Source organism: Ischnura elegans, chromosome 6 (assembly GCF_921293095.1).
Source record: "Ischnura elegans chromosome 6, ioIscEleg1.1, whole genome shotgun sequence".
Taxonomy (NCBI): Eukaryota; Metazoa; Arthropoda; class Insecta; order Odonata; family Coenagrionidae; genus Ischnura; species Ischnura elegans.
The window spans coordinates 18,403,208-18,425,924 of record NC_060251.1 but is presented as its reverse complement, the minus strand read 5'-3'; the positions used below and the strand labels follow the sequence as shown (position 1 = coordinate 18,425,924).

The window sequence follows — 22,717 nt, the reverse complement described above, 5'->3', positions numbered from 1 at the left end:
ACATTATACATATTTTTTAGTAATGTAAACTTTTTCTGGTCCCATAGTTATTTCTGAAGACCTTCTTCAGTATTTAAAGAGAATTGAGAAGACGCAGCTGGAAATTTTAAAGGAAATTCGGGCTTTGAAAAGAGCTAAGTCGAACTGCCAGATGCCAGATGAAAGTGACAACGACTTATTATTGACCTGGAAATTCCCCATGGATACAATGGAAGAATTTGATGCCCTGGAGGTGGAACTCCTCAAAAAGCCATTCCACGCAGCTCTGGTAAAATAAAACTTTTGAGTGTCATTTGTTTGATGGGCTTTTATAAGTAGCTATTTGTGAGTTCTTTTGTGTTGTAAAAATTCCTCTGATTTTTCAGACTGTAGAGTTATGCAGACGAGGTCGGAATAACATTACTGAGGGTGTTTTCGGCATGTTATACCACCTATTTACCAATAACCTTGGTCGGAGATTTTCATTTTTCGGCCATTCCAAAATGAACACTAAAAAAATCCAGTTCTGTGCCACCAGAACGTGTGCCTGTATTATTGGTATGTTGTGCTTATAAAATTATTTCAAAATGGGAACTGTTCAATAAAACTACTTGTGTCTAAAATCCTTACTAAAATTTAATTTCAGATGCTTTCCGTTGCAAGCCCACATTAAAGGAATATGGCCATAAGCACATAAAGGAGAAGGCAATTGACTGGTTCAGGCACGCTGAGTCAAGGCATCAGAGGGTGGAGGAAAGGAAAACAAATTGTAAATAAGGAATAATAAAAAAATTTCCTTTGAAACGACACAATTTAAAGTATTATTTATTAAAGGTTGCATCACGTTACGCTTCTGGTGGTGAAGATTTGTGAAAATGTAGTAAGGATTAAATTTTGGCAGTAAATTGGTTGACGTGAGACGTAGCTGCAACGTTGTGGCAACCTATATGGTTTACAGAAGGTTGCAGGCAGGTTGCAATCATGTTACGTGTCACGTTGCAAAGATGTTGTGAAGACGTTGTGAAAACGTAGTACGGAGGACGTTTGGCAGTAAATAAGACGTTGTCACAACGTTGCATGGAACTCCCAGTTGGTTGCCGTGAGACGTTGCTGCAACGTTATGGCAACCATTATGGTTTACAGGGATGTTTTAAATATTGCAATGATACAGGTGGTCCAACACTTTAAGATAATATTAGGTACTTAAGAGTAAAACGAAATTAAAACATGTGTCATGGTCGACGACTTATTCAAAATAGAATCAAAATAAATGTTTAAAATAGGCACTGATGCACGCGGCTCATATTGAAATCACATTTCCTTCTGATTATTCCTTTTTCTAGCCATTTTTAAATATCGAAATTTTATATAATTTACCCTAATATCTTCCAAATTATATGGATTTTTCGATGAGTAGAACGGTTGACTTTATACCAAAATATTTAGCGAACGCTAAAGTGGGTTCCGAAGAAAACCTATTCCACGGTTCGTTCAACAGATCGATTTATTTTCCCTTGGAAGGATGAAGTTTCTGGAGAGGGGTATATTCATTTCGTTGATATAGTTCCCATTAAAAAATCAAGCGAATCAATCACCACTCTCATCAATGATTTTCATTTTATAGTCTAACACACAAGGTTGACTGGTGAAAAAGAAAGAGTATCTTTTGAGGCGTATTTTAGCCGAGAAAAAAATGAGCTGCGGAATGAAATATGTGAACACATGGAACGGCTAAAAAAGCGAGGTGACATCACATTTATAGGGTGATGGCTTGAAGTCCGTATGGGACAGACACTCTTGTCGATACGTCGCGAAAGAACGCTTGCATTCTCGACGAAAGGACTGCGGAGCTATAGGAAACATGGCCTTTGGTTTTCTCTCCCTGGCGGCAGCACTGATCCTCTGGGGCGGAATCTCCGACCATGTAAGTAGTCACTGGTGGAGAAAGCTAAGGAATTGAGTCCCTCCTTCGCGGACACGAAATCGCTATGCATTCGAAGAATTTGGTTGATGGAAGGGAGAAAAAATAGCAAAAAGCAAAAATTCTTCTGAAGTCAACCCGTAAATTTAAAATAAGAAAATGTGAAAGTCTCCGCCCATTTTCATTAGTCTACCATGAAAACCTTAAACAAAGTATTCTACCAATTAAGGTAGGTTTCCTTGGAGTTCTTAAAGGCCTGGTTACACAGTACATTAACACGTACAAGTTAATGTACGTTTGCGTGAGAGATTTTGGTGGACCGGAACGGAACATGTACGAATGCATGAACCAAATTAGAACAGGTTCTATTTTCCGTTCATACATTCGCACAAGTTGGGTGGTTACACGGTACATTTTCGTGTTCATTCACGCGTTCATACATTTAGACATTAAACCGTACGTGTTAATGTATCGTGTAACCAGGCCTTAAGAAGCATTACGGCAGCCTCCCTTTCCTTCATGTCCGTCCCTCTTCACTTCACAAGAAGGCCCGCTCGCTTTCGTTCTATCTCAAAAATCCTATTCTCTACCTTCCTCTCCATTTTTTTCACGACATACTCTCAAACACTGCTTTCAACATCCCCTCCCCACTCAGTACTCGCTCCATCCATAACTTCTATCTCCTTCGAATCTCATCTAGAATCTGCCTCTCCTCATACATCATCTCTAGCACTTCGTCGTTCCTCCTCTTCTCTGTCCACTTCACCTCCATTCTTCCCCAAACCCACATCTCGAACGCCTCCTGTCTTCTCTCGTCTTCCTTCCTAATTGTCCATATTTCCTCACTGAAAAGCGCTGAACTCAAGGAACCCCCCCTAGAAGCGAAAATAAATTTAGTTCAAAACAAAAGTCATGAACAAATTTTCCTTTTGAAGAAAAATGATATTGGTGTAAGGCATGCAACTAAAATAAAAATAATTTTTTTTCTGGCACATAATTATTTTTTATAGCAAATAATTATAAAAACTAATTAATTGCTGTCATAATTTCCTTAAAATTTTGGTTTCATTAACCTCTTCTGTGCAAAAAAGTTACAACTTAAACGACTACAGCTAGTTTTGCCCCTCCCCCCCCCCACCCCTAGGTTTGATTCTGGGTAAGCCCATGAATTGGAGCAAAGCTGTACAAGGGCTATCAAGTTTGTCTCCTCCGCATTTCATCTAGAAGCTGCCTCTCCAGACCCACAATTTCCAGCACTTCGTCGTCCCTACTCCTCTCTGTCCACCTCATTTTCTCCATTCTTTTTCACACCCACATCTCGAACGCCTCCAGTTTTCTCTCGTCCTCCTTCCTAATTGCCCATTTTTATGCACGGCACTGCACATTTGTGCCCTACAATCCAGATCAGACGCTACACTAGCCTTTTCTTAAAATTCTTGTGTAAAGATCCCTTTTATAACTTCCTTAGTGTTCATGAACGCCTCCTTTGCTTACGCAATTGTCTTCCTCATGTCCTTACTGCTGTATCAGCTTTCCTCTAATGTGCTGTCCAAATAGTTGAATTGCTCAAACAGCTCAAGTTTTTTCCCACCAACGTTCGACCGCTAATAAAACCCAGATTAATGCCCAGAATGGTTAATTTTGTCCTATCGTCACAAATGTTGAGCTACATCTAAAATGTGCTAGTCAAAGGAACATAATAGAAAAATCATTAGCGAAAGTCGCTCATTTCTCCGCTAACTTGGCAAGCAACGGGTAATAAGAACCACAATAAAGAAGCCCAAGGGCACTTCTTCTCATCCATCACACTTTCTGAAACACTATGCGTTTTTTGTTACGATTGCATAACATACAGTCTGCCTCTGAATCACTTTAAAGTTACGATATACCGGGCTACCCGACAGTGAGTTTTTGTTTGAGGGCTGGGAGAATGCCATCGACACTGGTCAACTATCCTAAGATGGAAAGATTTCGTGCTTTCCCGGCGAATGGACTTAGTGAAGAGTTCTCGGGATTGCCACCCGGTCAGGAACTGCATAACTGCTGACGTTTCGATGACCGAGTCGGATATCGAAACGTCGGCAGATATGGAGTTCCTGACCCGGTGGCAATCCCGAGAACTCTTCACTAATATCCTAAGATTGGTTTGAAGTATTTTTTCAATTCTCAATTCTCCAATCAGCTAATCTTTCCCCAGGCATATTCATTCTCTTCTACATCTTTCTTTACCTGTTCCATATATTTTGTTCTATATCAAAAATTCTTATCCTATTCTCTCCATTTTTTTCACGACATACCCTCAAACACTGCTTTCAACATCCCCTCCCCACTCAGTACTCGCTCCATCCATAACTTCTATCTCCTTCGAATCTCATCTAGAAGCTGTCTCTCCTCATACACCATCTCTAGCACTTAAGGTCTTTCTTTCCCGTTCTTGCCATCTACGTGTCCCTCAACGATTGTCTTCATCAGGCTATCATGTCTGAAGATATGGCCGATTAGGTTGTTCTGTCATCTTATTAAGGTATTTATGAGGTTTACCGCTTCATAAACCCACAAAGCGTTGGGCAGTGAACTTAACCAGTGAGGAGAGGTATAAATGAGAGCCGTGGATTAAATTTTCAGCCACCTCATTGAAATTCCTCGTGGTTGTCCTTCACTGGCGGATTGAACACTAATTTTCCCTTAAACGCCCTTTAAATTAACGCGCCTCTACTGGCACCCAAGGCACTGAGTGGAGCTTTTTCCCATGCCCATTTGGGCTCTTTAGGGATTTAAAGTTAATTTTTAATCAAATATGTCTTTATCAGAAAAAAATTCAAAATATTCTTACACATAAAATAATAGGAATCTGTAGATTTTTTACCAACATTTTCCATTTTTATATGCAGTACAAATATTGCCCACGAATCAAAGGTATTAATTAATATTTCATTGTGTATTCGTATTTCTTCCAATTCATTCCAATACCCATTCCAATGCTCATTTTACAATACAGAGTAAAATTTAAATACCCAATATACAAAGAAATATACAATATCAATATGAATACACTATAAAATGTTAAGTAAAACCTTTTGTTCATGGACAATATTTGTAAATGTATCCGTATTTCAACTCAATACGATTTTATTTTATTTTGAATATCTTATATCATTCTTCAATCAACCAATTTTTAGTTTTCACCAATATTTCGTTTCTTGTCGAACGGTGACTTAAATTACGAGGGTTTTCATTACGTTATTTAGGTACTATAACTTTGAATAAGTTATCCATATCCTATTTATTGCAAAGGATAATATATTTTATAAGAGCTCGGAGATTTTCTATCTCTCTATAAGTGCTTTTTAAAAGCTATCAAGAAGTTATCATCTAGTATAATTATATCACAGCATGATTTGTCTGATCTAAAACACCTTCAACATGCCTTCAGTGTTAGTTTTCAGTCAAATTAGTTGAACATCTATATTGAAAATTAAGCGAGAGGTATCACATTTCTGCTCCAAATGGGAAGGGCTGATATTTTAGATATGACGTAAAACCTCCGAAACGCATTGGTTCGTTCACCAATTTTATGTCATGGCCGATTGTGATAGATTTTGAAAATGAAGAGACGGGTATTTTTCCATTTTTCGGTCCATTACGTACTCCCGTGCTGTTCGCGACGAAAAATATACAGCCTAAACCCTTTCACAGATAAGTGGGTGACATCACGAACTCATGCCGAGAGGGTCGCCGCTATTCCTCCACTCGTGGACCTAACCCATAGGTCTCGCGTGGTTCGCAACTCCTTCCCTCCGTGAAATGATCAATTTGAAAAAGTAAATAATATACAATATAATATAATTTATTCTTCCGTGCATACAATTTTTTACAGGTTATTATATCCATTCAAGGAAGTAAGGAAGCCTGTAAGGCAACAAGCCTATGTTTGGGCTAACTTCAAATTTCATTAACTGGGGAAATGAAAACACATAGAACCAAAATACTCAATACCTAGAGAAAAAAAACATTTTGTGCGCAATAATATCATAACTGAATTGACCGTAAGATGAAATGCAACATGTGTACAACACACATGATGCCAAGTGTGTTTAATATAATACACCGACCCTTAACAACCACTTTTCAATGTCATCAAAAGGTTTAATCCATTTTTCATCAGCCTTTTATGCTTAACAAAAAATTTTGTTCTTTTAATTGTATTTGGTAGCACATTATACAATTTGGGTCCCATATACAAAAAACTCCTTTTGTACATCGTTAAATTAGGCTTGTGCATAGAGATCGAGAAACCTCTACGAAAATTAAACACCGCGTCGCTTTCATATATTTTTGGGCAAAATTTTATACTTGGTATCCACTACGCAAAAAAACATTTTTAATACTTTATAACAATACATGTATCCAAACGGGAGTAAGAAGCCTTGGTGCGAGGCTACGTGCGCCTCTACGATGCAGGCTGCTAGCAGGTAGCACTTGGCTTAATTAAGGATTATTAATACCCGTTCAAACGAAGGAAACTTTCCGACCATAGACAATTTAAATGAGTGATTATTAAGAAATGCTTCCCTGAGCTCTGTGCCACATGCATGTATTGGTAATGTCAGACGATGTAAAACTCCTATCTACTCGTAAAGAAACTAGGTCCCTTTGACGTCACGTGGAGTGGCATCGCATGGGCGCCAGATTGGCCTTTTTCAAATGAGGTCAAAATTGACCATTGCCAATCATCTTAACTTGGATTTATAAAACCAAATAATTTGTATATTATGAATACACTAATGGTGGGTAACGAATCGCAATCAATGCCTTTCGTGTTCTTTGATGGAGGAAACTACTCTATTGTACTTTAGGGTGTGAATGAACTGAAATGAATGAATTTTATCGCTATGGGCTATACATAATGTGACCTTTGGCCTCTTTCCTACGCACGATAAAAGGGTGCAGTCGCAATATCCAGCGAGCCATTGGAGCAAAGCTGTACAGGCGGCTCCTTGAGGAGCGCCTTCGACTTCTCCATCGTCAGCCGCAAGAACGAGTCCGGACACCGGGTGACCAAGGTGGAGGGCCACCGGGTCATCGACAATGGGACGGACAGGGTTCAGGTGGACTTCAAGCACAGGGTCGTGGAGTGTCAAGGCAGGCAGACCCTTCACTTCGAGGGGTTGTTTGGAGGCGAGTATACGCCGGCTCTGAGTCGAGATATTTAGCGTGGCCACTTTCTTTGGTGTGCTCCTCGTTGCAAAAACAAATGAAAGGCAGGAAGCGTCAGCTCCTAAAAATCGGCCCGGGAGCATATCATCCTAAGATTTCGATCAAAACGCACTATTCATACGTTGTTTTGTGCATTTAATTTCTTGAAATATTCTTCTTAACTGTTAATCGTATTGGAAGTTAATATAACGACCATAGAATAATATATATAGTGATGGCACCTGCCTATATATATGTATTATTATAGCCTTTAAGTTTTAATTTCCTAACTCGGAATATACGAGAAATAGCGAATTACATACACTCAATGAACATGATTAACGTGAAATGTTATCAGAAAGATTTATTTAATAACTGTTGCTCTAACAGATTGGCCCAGCCATGTTATCAAAATAGCTTCAACTGAGCAGATGATGAGGGCACAATTATGTGTTATAAATTGTCATTTAAACGACCGTGGTCACCAACAAGGAGCTCTTACCCTATATTTAGTCGGTGAAAACATTGACGGGTATGTGTTACATTAATCTATGCTCCTCAGTGATTGTAATCTAAACTACGGTTAACATTTGTCTTACGTTTAGGAAAGATACGAAACATCTATTCTTAAAAATGGTGAATAATGAAATTAATAGCATTCGTCACTCCCTTTTGAGCCATTCCTGCATATTTGCATACCTAAGATTCCCATTAAAAATCAGCAATTCCAAAACGTCGGTGTGCTGCCGCCTTCACGCAGAGAAAATCCAACAGATTTTTAGCCAGGTCGCCAGCTCGCTGCGTCGTCGCAGAAAAAAATCTGTTGAATTTTCCCTGCGACGACGCAGCGAGCTGGCGACATGATGTCATCAATTTTCAAAGACGGGATCTGATTGGCTTGCGAGCCGCGGAGTATTCGCAACACCGAACTGTGAAGGCCCCTTACTTAGGTCAACTTACTCGGTGGTCTGGAGCGTCTTTGAATAGGGTGGTTTCCATTTATTTTTTATTGCCTAAATCGAAAGACTTATTATTACTCCTGGAATCAAGAATTAATTTAACTCCTGATATTAAGAATTATTCCTGGAGTACGAATTTCACGCTTTTAGATTTTTAAATGATGATATCTATTTTTCGCGATTAAATGAAAAGTGAAACATTTCAAGCGCGCGAAAAAAAACGCGACGGCTAAGTATGAATGCTGGGAAACCCCCGTGTGACGTCATTCTGGTTCCCGTTGCCGCCGTGTGAGGTGACCTTTGGGCGAGGATATGTGCACCGCTGCGATGCAGGTAGCTGAGTACCCTGCTAGCAGGTAGCGCTTGGCATTAATAAGGATTTTTAATACCCTATCAAACAAAGGAAGCTTTCCGACCATAGGCAGTTTTAATAAGTGATTATTTAGAGATGTTTCCCTGAGCTCTGAGTCTCATGTATGCATTGGTAATCTCAGACGATGTAAAACTTCTATCTACTCGTGTAGAAACTAGGTCCCTGTGACGTCACGTGGAGTGGCATCGCATGGGCGCCAATCTGTAATTTTTTCAAATGCGGTTAAAATTGACCATTGCCATTCATCTAATCCGGGATTTCTAAAACCAAATAATTAGTATATTATAAATACACTAATGGTGGGTAACGAATCGTAATTAATGCCTTTCGTTTTCTTTGATGAAGGTAACTACCCTATTATTCCCCGAAACCGGTACCGTACCTATGGTAAAGAGGACAAAGTGAGATGTCCAAGTCACCTCCTAGTCTCGGCAAGCGGTCGACCACACCACGAACATACTACACTACGATTCCCTGGGCTGGACGAAATAGTGTTTGCACCGTAGAGTATACTGTACTTTAATAACTGTTTGGTTTGCACCAGTCGAATACGTCACTCCAGTGTCAGCTATTCGAACTAATAAACGCGTTTTACTGCATAAGATGTCGCCCATTAACTACGTGAGGTAATTTTGGCGACATTTGGACCCCTCCCCCTTCTCCCACCTCAGTAAGAATAAGTGAGATTTGGCTTAGAATAGAAACGCATACCTCTAATTTCACGTGAGATTGTTCAAAATGCGTATTTTCGGTGTAAATATGTCAATATGAATTATTGCGTTGGATTTATAAAAAAGACAATTTATTTTATTGTTATTATATGAGAATAGTTAAGACTAGTATTTACGATGACTATGATGGCATTAGTATCCTATTTTTTGCGGAAAAAAATCACGTGATACTTGCCAGAACCTCCTCTCCCCCATGTGAGACTCGGTGAGAATCGCCTTGATTCCACCCCCTCTAAACGCCTCGCGTAATTAATGGATGCCCAGTAAAAAATTCCACTACCTGATATCTCTCCAGAATGTTGTTATTTAAGAAATTTACATTGATGATTTAATTTTGTTTTCAGATAATGTCATAGCTCCTAAAGATCCATTACGTTTTCATCCCAAATGTGGGAAAAATGTCGCCATCACCAATAATGGAAAAACAATCGAAAAACTTAAGTAAGTATCATTAAAGTACTCTTAAATAACACTAAAAGTTGGCTGTATTTGAATTAATTGTAAAAATTCATAGTATAAATGTAGGTTAAAATCTATCTCTAACACAAGATGGTGCTTTACCGTAATAAATTAAAAGTATATCCTGATATTTGAAATGAAATACTTGGGAGTAATTCTGGATAGTAATCTACGCTGGGATAAACACTTACTTACTGTAAACAAATGCCTTAGAAGTGCCTTATCCAAATTTTACTACCTACGAAGAAAATGTCCTCTTCCGGTTAAAAAAACCATTTATCATGCCTTGTTCATTCCAAACTTTCTTATGGTATAATCTGCTGGGGCAGTGCATACATGAACACATTTACGTGTGCACTCATTTTGCAAAAAAAAATAATTAGGGCAATACTGTTTAAAAATTACTATGAGCACTCATTTCCGTTGTTTGTGGTCCTAAATGTGTTGCCACTAAGGCATTTGTATTTATTCAATGTGCTTTAATTGTTTTTTTGCCAGAAGTGGAAATATGCCGAGTGTAAGTGACAAATATAAATATAATTTAAGGAATGAGTCATTTATCGTTGCAAATAGACCCAAGTTAACTGTACATAAACGCTGTTTTATTTACATGGGGCCAAAATTATTTCATCTACTGCCCGCTAGAATAAAAAAAATAAAACCACATATGTCATGTTGAGACTTGCTAAAGACTGGATCTTCTCGCGAGAAAAAGTTGAAAATTTATTTTGACGTTATTTACATAAAACTTAATGTATCAGGTACTGCATTATTATGTTATTGGCATACATTTTGTTAATTGATGGTGGCTCAATTCTGGTCCTATGACCTTCGAGAACACCTAAAGCTCCTTCTCTTTTTTCATTGTATTAAGATGTAAAAAACAAATGTAGGAGTAATAAATTATTATTATTATTTAGAAGGCGAAGTTTTCACCGCGGATATTACTCGTCCGCAGAGTCTTAATTATTTCTCCTCACTGAAATATTTTGTATCCCACCGTTGAAATAACTGAGAGTAGTTTTTTTTCAAAATGAACGCAAGAATCTAGAATTGGTGGAAAATACTTTTCGTGAAGGCCACTTCTATGGTCCTTTATTCCCCAAAATATGGTTTCTCGCTCTTGTCTCCAAGAATTTAACGTCTTGGATGAAAAGAAATTCACTTGTAGGTATCTATTCCTAATTGCCTGCATAAATTAGGAATAGATACGAGTGGAGGGGAACTTTCAGACTTTAGGACTTTTCAGATTCTACCATGGCATATGTACTTATTTACGAAATTTTTGTTGTTTCCATGTTCTTCGTGGGTAGGTTTACTGATTTCGCACGTATTTTGGTGCATATATGAGTACACAGGGTTATTTTTTAACATCATATGTGGAGTTATCAAATTTTTTAATCCTAAGTGATATTTGAATAAAATCATTTTTATGTTAGGTACGTAAGGGATAGGGACGCAAAAGTGACATGTGATGCTACTTAGGACATGATTCCTCTCTGGACCTCTGTGGACATTTTACTCACTAAGATTCATAAATACTATACAAAGGAATAATCGGGGAATTCCCTCTTAACGGTACCATTAGGCTTAAGACTCTTACGCCCTTATCGATTGAAGCATTCGCGGTCCATTGGCTTGGGTCCATACGCGGCCAAACATTTCTCTTTTCCGCGTATTTTTTGTGTCATTTCCAATGACATTTACCCCAGCGTATTCGAGGATTCCTTCGAGTGCAACGATTATGTGATTTTAGAATTGCATAGCCGTTACAAAGAAGAAAAATCATGTTCCAAGTAGCATCATATGACAGTTTTACTTCCCTATCTCTTACGCAATATAAAATTGATGTAATTTAAGTATAAAGGCCTGGTACATTAACACGTACCTACAAGTTAATGTACGTTTGCGTGATTGATTTTGATGGACCGGAACGGTACATGTATGAATGAATGAACCAAATTAGAACAGGTTCTATTTTCTGTGCATGCATTCGCACAAGTTGGGTGGTCAAACGGTACATTTTGGCGTTCATTCTCGCGTTCATACAATTAGACATTAACCCGTGCGTGTTAATGTACCGTGTAACCAGGTCTTAAGATAGGGTTTTCAAATTTGACAGCCTTACAGAAGATGCGAAAAAATAACACCGTCTATCAAAATTTGATTTCACTACTATTTGATATTTTACAATCACATAACCGTTTCAAAGAGGAAAAAAATCATGTCCCAAGTAGCATCATATATCGCTTTTACGTCTTAATCTCCTCCGTAGTATAAAATTGATGTCATATAAATATCATTTTGATTTAAAAAATTGTTAGATCGACGATTGATGCCAAAAATGATCCTTTACAGGGTAATTTGTGTGTGTATTTTACTATATTTGTCATGTACACGTGTATCAAAATTTGATATCACCGCCATTTGATATTTTACAATCACATAACCGCTACAATCAGAGGAAGGTACGCGAGAGTAAACGTAAGTGGAAGTCACAAATATTACAAGAGAGGATCCTTAAGTCGGCCTCTAAATTTGTTGTCACCCGCCGCGCATTGAAGTAGGTTTACAAAAGTCGCAACTCGCGTCCCTGACGGATAAATTGATCCGAGTTTCACGGTGATATAAGCTACGTATAATTAGGGCTGTTAATCGAAATGTAATATACATGATGATGTGATCTACCAATTTTTCAACACTATACCTCCCAATTTCAAGCATTATAATGCAAAATATTGCAAAAAAGTGGATCGTATTGCACTCATCACCGCGCCGCAGACATTTTTGAAAACGAATTCGAAATGCAAAAATCAGTCTTCTGTGGGATGGAATAGGGCCTCCTCTATGCTGTCCCCTTGGTGGATCTGATACAAAAACAACTGTCGTAAATGTCCAAAGACGAAGTTGCTATGACTTTTCTTTCAGCGGTGAGGAGCGGCTCTACGGAGTGGCGTTTACCAACAGACCTCTTCGCATCAACGAGCTATTCGAGGTGGTGGTGAACCACAAGAGCGGCAGCAAGTTCAACTACTTCATGGGCATAGGGGTCACCACCGTGTCTCCAAATGACGGAGACACACCGAATCACATCAACTCTCTGAAGTAAGTCGACATCATTTCATCTACATCTAAATTATGCACCGAAGCCGCTTCAATAGATGCGTGACTAGAGGTGGTATACCTGCCGTTGTAAATAAAAAGTAAATTCGCAATCGAAATTCCGCATTGGTCATTCCTCTAATTTTATAACTTTTGCTTCATTCTGGCTTGATCGTGCCAATGTCTCATTGAAAGTTATTGGCGAAAAAATTCTATGAAGAATGTATATGAATCGCTAACTGCAAAAAGATATCATGTCCAAATTGAACTATATTTCTTTTATTTTCTTTAAGCTGTCGCTAGGTGGAAGAGTTATTTGTGCAAGCAAGTGCTAAATGCCTATACATATAAAGAAAAAATATAAAAAACTATATGTGTGGTGTATGTGGGTTTACTAAGTTTTTTTTCTTCCCTGTAAAGTTTGCCAGATTAGACATGATGCCTCTGTGCAGTTAGCGGTTCATACAGTAAAATCTCTCCATAGGGCTCGACCAATGTCTCGATCGCCTAAGCTATTACGTCGGAAAGTAATTACAAAAGTGCTTAATTTTTTACCAATATAACAATTCGCAATCATTCACTTTTTCTTCTATTAATGACCCATCTTATCTTCATCAATATCCAAAGTGAACTTTCTTTTCTTGTTTCCCAAACATCCCCCGCACCCTAATGAGACTGTTGGTGGGGTAGTGCATATATTCAGACGAGCACAGTATTTCTGCTCCCACCATTGTCTTCTCTACTGCTATTTCCTTCCTCGCCACACTGCCTTGAAAAAATCGTACATGCCTCATTTTATCCTGTGCTGGCACGATATTATAGGGGAGTAAATTTATGGCTAGAAAGAGCATTTTTTTAATAAGTTAATTCAAGGGTCTTCAACCCACCAACTCCGGGTCGCAAGCTGCCCGCCGGCTAATTTCTTGCGGCTGCTAGAGGCTAAAGGAAATATTGTATAGCACCACAAAATATAAAATATATATCGACTAACTCATCAAAAATCGCATTGATTGATTGAAATTTTTAACTAATAAAGATTATTGCAGTTTGAAAGTATATATTTTTTGAAACATTATTGATGTGGTGGTAAAGTGACGTGGAGCATTGTGACCCTCCGGACGATGTGAAATCGGTTTTTGGCCCTTGCATTAAAAAGATTTAAGACCCCTGTATTAATGTGAGAAAACGACCCATTTATCCACTACGTGTTTCTATCCATTGATTTAATATGACGTAAGTAAATAAATCTCTCTCTAAGAATTAACGGAGCTTTAAGGACCCAGTAGTAAATCGAGGGAAAATAAGAGAGTACTGCAACTAGAGAGATTGCTATTGTATGGGTAATTATACTTACTTAGTTATTTGTACTTCTATGCAAGAAATCTCGAATCAATACAAACATACGTAGTAAATGAAATTTTATTCCTTAGATCGACCAAGCATTTGATAGCATACTTCCAAAATAAAGTACTTATGTATATGTCCAAGTAGTTTGTCAATTATTATTAAAAGAATTTACGTGGGGAATTTCAGAAAATTGATATTTAAGATGTGAATCATCATGAACAAGATAACCAATTAATAAAAACTCTTTGCGAAAAATATTGATTTTTCTCATGATTTCTTTGAAGGTCCGGAACGTGGGTGCTGTACCACAACCAATTGTACAACAATGGAAATCTGGTGATGAACAACAGAAAGACTCATGTTGATCACTTAAAGGTGAATGAATATTTCAATTACATCACTTAAAAATGAAATGATTAATTCATGACCACAAGCTATAGGTCTATAATGGCCATTTGATGAGAGAGATTTTTCATGAAAAGTGGAATTTATTCAGCATTTTTACTTCGAGATCAAAACGAGGAAAATACAAATTTCCAAAAGTTCTCAGTTGAAATAAAGAAAAAGGTAAATACGAAGCCCTAATTTTGGATAAAGAATAAACTCAAGGAAATGATTTCTGCTGATTGGCTATTGTTGAGATGTCATTACTCCAATCGTTACGCAAGAACAAATCAGGAATTAGAATTTCGGAAGGCATAAAAGTTTGTGCATGGAGACAGCACGGTGGCAAGAGAATTTTCTATTTTCATTAATTATAATATCAATTTAATACGCTGTATTACTGCATATAAACTGTACATTTTGAACCCATTTCCATTATTTATTAGGTAAACTGAGATAAATTATTCATGGCAATCTCTTTTTTGAAAAAATTAAATAAAAATTTTCATACTCTCCACTTTTTAATTGCGAAAACTTGCTATTCAGAACGCGTCGTCATTGAGTCAATTGTCAGCTATCAATCTATTCTCATCACTTTCGTGGCTCTATCTCACGATAGAGTTCCCTAGTTAACGGGTATTTTACTGTAAATATACATTCTCCCGTACGCATGTAGTTGCTCGGATATATTCGAATAACATATTTTGAAGATTTTTTCCTTCTCTTACTGACACTCCCATAGAGATTATATTACTATACTACTCGTATATATTATTCATGAACACTCTGATACTAAGGGGAATATTCACTAGATGCCATTCAACAGATTCACCTCAGACGCACAATACGAATACCTATTAAAAGTGTTTTTGAAACTCTTGGCTAGGGATTGATTTCATAAGCAATTTAAGTACATATAATTTTTTTGCTAATGATTTATATTTTGCTATTATTTTGCAGTGATATTCGTTTCAACTAAAATAAAAAAACGAGTTTCAAATTCCAGATATCGAGGAAATCGAGATCGATTCTTGATCCTCGAGTTTCGATCAAAACTCGATTTTTCGACTTCGATCTTGACCATTTCGTTTGATCTCAGCTGCGTCATTATCGACCTATGATGACGCCATCCATACCTTGTGGAAGACTAAATAAAAGCCGGTAAAATTGGAAAGGTTGCAATCGATCATGAAAAAAACATCGAAATCAGATGATCTTTCTAAAAAAAAGAAGTGAAGCTGAATTGCTCCGGCTTGCGATCCCTGAACTTAAATGTGCGTGATTTCATAAAAATTTTCTACCAATATTCCACGCATTTTATTTGTAAGAAGATTGTGTTTTACTAAACTATAATATTTTTTTCTACAAAATTATTTTAAAGAAAGGAACCGTAGATTTTTTCGATCGATCGATCTTTTTGTTCATATTTCGATTTTTGTAGAAAAGTCGAGCATTTAATTTCGATTAAAAATCGATTGCTCTAAAAATCGATTTAGACCGACATTTTTATATCACTATGTCACAATGTATGTATAGTTGAACTTATCTTATTTGGAATATCAATGTGATAAGAAAGTTTTAATACTCTTTTTTCAGGTTGGCGACCGCATTGGCTTAATGAGAACCGATTCAGGGACCTTATCATTGTTTATCAACGGAAAAGAAGAGGCAATCGCTTCCAACGTCCCTTATCCAGTGTATGGAGTATTTGAATGCTACGGCGACATAATAAAAGTGACAATGACTTCGTGATAAATACGTCCACGACATGCTGCTTGTTACAGCTGAAAATTTTATTTCATCCTTCTTTCCACGGCATGCATGACGATGAAGATGTAAACATAATGCTTGAATGAAGAATTCATGAATAGAGCTTTGTGAACTCATTTATCTGATAAGTTGTACGTTTCAATGTCCGTTGTTTCACAAGTAAAATTAAACTTTCCTAATGGATAATTATTTACTTTTACATTTTATTCTGTCTTACCCAACGCTAACCTCACATGAAATCATTATAAATCATCCGAAGAAATAAGTGAACCAAAGATTGGTTATATCAAAATAAGTCGCAAATTTATATTGAGGCAAAAATAATGAATATAAATTTCAGACATTCATTTCATTTTTTCCACACATTCACCCTGTACATATATAAATATAGGTCTACTCTCCATATGAATCCTACGACATGTGTCCACCTCCAAGGTCCCCCATCCCTTCACTCACAAATAAAAAAAGTGTTTTAGCTACGGCATTGGTTACCAGGGCTAGGAAGAAAAGCAATAATCCGTTAATCGTCAATAAACGAAGTTAACACTTGCTCAACGATTTAGTTTTTGAGTTAAATATAAAAAAGTATTGACGGTCTTGTTAACCTGCGTCTTGTTTTCGCAGTAGAATCCCAGGGGTCAGGGATCAGAGAGTAAAGAAGGTATAAGAGTCTCAGCTGGTGTCTTTCTGGTAGGTCTTTTTGCAAGAGTCCCAGGAAAACAACTCACTTTTTCGAGGTTTGAACGCTTTTAATAGAAGCATGAAAGAAAACGAAATGAACTCCAATAAAACTTACACTTACCTCGGCTGAAAATCCTCCACTGTCTTCCCCATAGACCATTTGAGAATCGGTGTCTTGAAGCAAAACATAAAAACGGTGAATGCTGGCCGTTAAAACCCATACAGTTTCAATGACCTTACCGCGTTGCGTCTAATCCAACTCCCGATGCGCGGAGACGAACCCTGCCGCGCGATCGAAAAATCAATGTTATCTCCGGCGTCGCAAACTTATTTCAAAGATAACTGCATAAACACTTCAAAAAATCTTCAAAGAATGCTCTCATATAAGTTACCCCGCGTGACTTTGCCGATTACCCATTTGAAACTCTACCAATATGTAAAACTTTGTCCAAAAACAGTATCCCCCATTTTGTAACTGCATGGTAAGAATTTATCGATGATATTATTTAAGATTACGGAAAATTAAAGAAAAAATACCATAGCAACAGATTATGTGGTTTTTATTCCGCAAAAATCCACTTATAACTTCACCATCTACTTACTTTGAAAGATTCTCAGAGAAAATTGAAGACGGGCGTTTTTATGGAAATTTGGGTGTGATCTATGTCAAATTAAGTATATATCCAATTTTTTAATTGTTTTTTAGTATACCTGCGAAGTTTCAAGTCTTTTAACTCAAAAAAGCCATTTTATAATTTTGTCCGGCTTTTTCCGATGTCCGCCCACTGTGCAGCGCCCTGTGGCTACAAATGCGAACTTCAATGTATGTAATTGAAAAAAAACCTTCGTTAATAAATGTATAATTACAATTGAATGGGTATTTAATTTTTTTTCCTTTTTCAAATCTTTGGGATGGGCGGCGTCCGAGAGTCCTTATGGGCAAGCCGCCACTGTTCACACGACGTCATTAGCTTTTTGCACGTACGGAAACACAATGATCAATTTTGTGGAGCGGGGTGGAAACTGATCCCATGCGCGGTACACGGATATAATTTTTTCCATGGTTTTCTGTTACTCATATACATGTACCATCATCATGCCTGCCTTGTTCCTTTCCTACCTAAAAAACCTCCACGTGACCATGGATTTCAAGTCTCCCACTTCTCGAAGTACCATCCTTCCCGAGCAACGCAGGATGGCCTGCCAGTGAGAAATAAAACACAATCTTTCCAAAATTGATGGAGATTGAATGAATGTGAATGAATGATTGAATGAATCTGGAAGATGAAACTTTTGAATAGTTGTTCACGGAATTTCCACTTTAATTCACAATAAGGCCTACAACCTTTCATTCTATCTACAAAAAAGGATCCTATTCTCTTCCTTCCTCTTCCTCATTTAACCAACATTCTACCCTCTAACACTGTTTTCTGAATCCCTTTTTAGCTCAGTACTCTCTCCACCCATACCGTCTTTCTCCTCCCTATTTTAGAAGGTGCCTTCCCTCACTCCCCATGTCCAGCACATAAAATCTATATACATTTATACATAAAAGAAAGTCGAAAATCGTGTTAGTTAGAACACTTATAACTCGAGAACTCCTACACCGATTTTAATGATATTAGGTTCTTTGGATTCGTCTCAGCCCCGGATAACATATAGGACATTAAAAAAGGATAATTTTACACAAAAAATTCATCTCTTTCATAGTGATATGTTTTTAGGAGTTAGTAACGCAACAACAATTGATTAGTCGGTCAAAACTACAAATTAAATTATTTGTTCTATTTTTACCAACTTAATAACTGAACTTCGTACCATATAACATTTCAATTACTAATTATATTCAAAATCTTGAAATTGCATTTAAAAAATTTAATTCAACCTAATTGTAACTCAGAGTAAGGATGGGGGAGAGTGCGCTTTGGCTACTGCGCATGTAGTCAAGATCCCGCATATACATCCCACACTTCCCGCACATCTTCCTACAAGAATAGTAAGGATTCCCGCACTTCTTCCCACGATCACATGGTAACCATGTTGACCACAGAATGTGCTACTGCGCAGCCTGAAAGCGCCCTCTACCCCAATCCTTACTCTGAGAATTGTAAGCCTAGCTCGAGTTGACTCTTCACTACCGTGTTCGTAAAAAAATCTTTAAGCAATTGTTGACAAACGGTAATGTCCGTGTTCCTGTCGAGGAATCTAGGAGTTTGCTTTCACTTCGTCGGAATGTTTGCAAATTAGTTTCATCGGAAGGTGAGCTCATCAACAAAGTGTTCCAGAATATGATTGACCACCACAAAAATCAAAATTGGTTGATTGAGCGAACAATTTGACGGCCTAGAACGAAGATGTGGATTACTCAAACGAGGTAAAATAGGATCAAATAGCTGGTACTCTGCATGAATTCAAATCTTTTAACTGTGTAACAAACGAAGACGAAATCACCCACTGGCTATATGAATATTTTAAGTCCTAGGACGTACCTGGCTTACCAAGGCACGATTTACAGCTAAATGTAGGCTCTGTGTTCATGCTCTTTCCAAATCGGTAAATTTTTACTAGAGGTACAATCCGGATTTCGCCTTCAAACCTTCACTTTCCTGTAGTATTTTTGCCTCCTGATTAACGTGGTGACATTCATTCCTGGCGGAAATTAATAGTTTTCGAGATATTTTAACTTTTATGGATAGCGATTTTCGGGTTCTGCACATGCGCGGCCATATTGGAATGGCGGTAAATGAGTTCCACGGAACATGTTTGAAATTGTAAACAAGAGAAAAATATCCCTAGTGATGGTCCAATACATAACAAAGTTGGAGGTAGAAGTGGATAAATCACTTTCTGGGCACATGTACGGGCTGGTCAACTAGAAAAAAATATCCTTCGAGCTGGTCCAGTTGGTAAAGTGGGTAAATCACTTTCTGGGCACATGTACGGGCTGGTCAACTAGAAAAAAATATCCTTCGAGCTGGTCCAGTTGGTAAAGTGGGTAAATCACTTTCCGGGCACATGTACGAGTTGGTCAACTAGAAAAAAATATCCTTCGAGCTGGTCCAGTTGGTAAAGTGGGTAAATCACTTTCCCATGACTCTTCTTTTATTATGATGGTAATGTTTGCGCATGCGCAGAAGGTGAAGTGCGTAAAGTAAAGGGTGAGTAAGTGAAGATCGTAAATGGCGGCGCATGCGCAGAACCCGAAAATCGCTATCCATAAAAGTTAAAATATCTCGAAAACTATTAATTTCCGCCAGGAATGAATGTCACCACGTTAATCAGGAGGCAAAAATACTACAGGAAAGTGAAGGTTTGAAGGCGAAATCCGGATTGTACCTCTTGTAAAATAATACCTCCAAATCTAAACCAACCATAACTATCCAACGGAACGCGTTCGGTGATTTAAAAAAATGATAATGAATGTGATTCACGTGACTTTACTCAAAGGAAAATTAAAAGATGAAGAAGTTAGCATTCCGAATATTTCATTATCCCAACTTATATGCCCTTATGAGCTTAAACGTATTCAATTTCCAATTCGTGTTGCATTCGTGATAACGATTAACAAATCGCATGGTTAGTCTTTCAGTTTTTGTGATGTTTGTGCTCATGTGCTAATGAAAACCCATGATTTTGTCATGGTCAATTAAACGTGGTATGTTAACGAGTCGGTAAACCATCCGCTGTATTTCTTCCTTCGCTTCAAGAGCGCAGCAAGGAATTAAGGATAGGGGAGTTTTAGGCGCTGCTAATGTTACGGGTCTGTAGGGTACATAGAAAACTCGCTAAGGTAAGCGAGAGGTGTGGGTGCCCTCCCCCAGACATTTTTTAAGATGAATGGTTCAAAATGGTGGGTTTTGCGGCTGTGTGAATAGTTATATATGTTTTGTTTGTGAGTCATCCATTCCCTCATACGATACCTATGCTGCCTCATAGGGGCTTTTCTTACACAATGTTGAGCATCAGTCAAGCGTCAGTCTGGCGTTGTGTTAACATGCCCCGTGAACGGGCCAAGTTTACGCAACAGACTTGGACCTAAAAACATTTTTTTACGGTTAATAACACAAATAGCCAACAAATGAATGCGTATAGTTTTTATTTCATTAACTGCTTTATAAAACCAGAATGCCCAAACATTTTTAAGCTAAAACGTAGGAAAATTCATTGGAAAAAATCCGCGTAAATGTGATCCGATCCACCCTATGAAGATTCAATAAAGAAAATGTCTTTCTGACAAGCAATTTTGATACTAATTTACGTAGTTTTATTGAATTTGTATCCTTATTTTATTATAACAAATTAAACATGATTAAAAATGATACAGCCGCTCTTGATTTATAAATGGTGTAACTAAACTGTAAGTTCATTGATTGTTAGGCGGTACGAAGTTCGCCGGGTCAGCTAGTATGCTTATAAAAATAAAATGCCCTCTGTTCGTTCCGCTCCCTATAGAAGCCGAATTTACCGCCGGGGAACACTTGACCCATTTGGAGTTGCCTCGCCCTTGACTTCGGGTGAATAGAGTGCCCTTTATTGGAAGACGAGCACTGGACTCTAGTGAGAACAGAGACGAGGCATTGAGGCTACACACGCACTCAGTTTCCTGTACATCATTTAGGTGGGAAGCGAGGCGCGGAGAAGAAAAGCAGATGCGAGAGGAAAATATTCCGCGGACGTCATCGGTCCCAGGAAGTAAATGTGGAGTCTGATCGATTGAAGCCTATAGCCGGGAAATTAAGTGGATAGTATGTGAAGATTTATATTATGTAGAATTCATGGGCGTGCCCAGCGAGGGGTAGGGAGGGGGAGCTGTCCCCACTGGAGTCAAAAATCGCAAAAGTCTCAAAGCAAAATCAGTACTGAATCGAAACGAAGGTATTCGACAAATGTTCTTTAAACCCAGGAAAAACTATATGATTAGTATAAGGTATGTAACTAAAATAAAACTATTTCTTTTTCAAAGAAATAATCTCATAAACGAATTAGCGCTGTTATAATTTTCTTAAAATGTTGGTTTCACTCACCTTTTTAATGCTAAAATGTCACAACGTGGCTTGCCCCCACCCCCCGAGTCATGATCCTGGATACGCCCTTGGTATATAGAATTGAATAGTTTTGGCAGCACACAAGAGGAAAACGAATACTGTAGTCAGGGCACTGCGAAGAAAATTTCGTTAGCGAAAGTAGCATTCGTGTACAGGTAAGAGCTAATGAGACAATCGCCTATGACATTAGGAAAATGCTGGTGAAGTCTGATCTGGAGTGTTGCGCGTAACAGTTGGGTAACTTGGGGAAGAGAAGGAGAAAGGACTGGAGACCTTCGAGGTGTGGGTGTGGAGAAGGCAAAGTGGACGGAGAGGGGGAGAAACGATGAAGTGCAGGATATGGTGGGCGAAGAGAGGCAGCTTCTAGGAGAGATACGGAGGAGGCAGAAGGTTTGGTTCGTGAGAGTTTTAAGCGGGAAGGGGATGTTCAATACACTGTTAGAGAAGAAAGTTGGGGATCCCATGTACATGGATGAGAAATTAGAGTTCCATGTTAAGCTTTCAAAAGGAAATTAGAGTGCTCAACAGTGTTCGTAAAATTGTGCACAGTGTTTATAAAAACCTAGTAGCTGTGATAAAATTTGGACCCAACTGTGTAGATGAAAGAAAAGGAAAAGGAGTGAGACAAGGGTGTACACTGGCCACCTATATATGCATAACTCACTAGCTTAAAAATAAACGTTTTCTAAGTTAAAACCAGCTTTTTCCCGATCTCAGCCCACTTTGCAAAGCTATGTGTTCACATTACCACAGAATTGGACGTCTGTCTT

The 22,717-nt window shown here is 38.0% G+C and overlaps 1 protein-coding gene across 1 annotated transcript; it reads left to right on the top strand.

The window, feature by feature from the left end:
* Nucleotides 1–1,775: 1,775 nt before the first annotated feature.
* On the top strand, nt 1,776–16,410 carry LOC124160204 (neuralized-like protein 4). The gene is made up of 6 exons (XM_046535992.1): nt 1,776–1,903; nt 6,844–7,078; nt 9,504–9,600; nt 12,547–12,723; nt 14,352–14,442; nt 16,048–16,410. Exons 1-6 carry the CDS (start codon nt 1,841–1,843, stop codon nt 16,201–16,203), a joined length of 819 nt encoding a protein of 272 aa, XP_046391948.1. The 5' UTR covers nt 1,776–1,840; the 3' UTR covers nt 16,204–16,410.
* Nucleotides 16,411–22,717: the final 6,307 nt, after the last annotated feature.

Bases quoted from the DNA above. Each gene is read 5' to 3' on its own strand.
- LOC124160204 (XM_046535992.1), top strand. From the start codon at position 1,841: ATGGCCTTTGGTTTTCTCTCCCTGGCGGCAGCACTGATCCTCTGGGGC. The intron at 9,601-12,546 runs GTAAGTATCATT...CTTTTCTTTCAG, and splicing joins AAAACAATCGAAAAACTTAA to CGGTGAGGAGCGGCTCTACG. The intron at 12,724-14,351 runs GTAAGTCGACAT...ATTTCTTTGAAG, and splicing joins AATCACATCAACTCTCTGAA to GTCCGGAACGTGGGTGCTGT.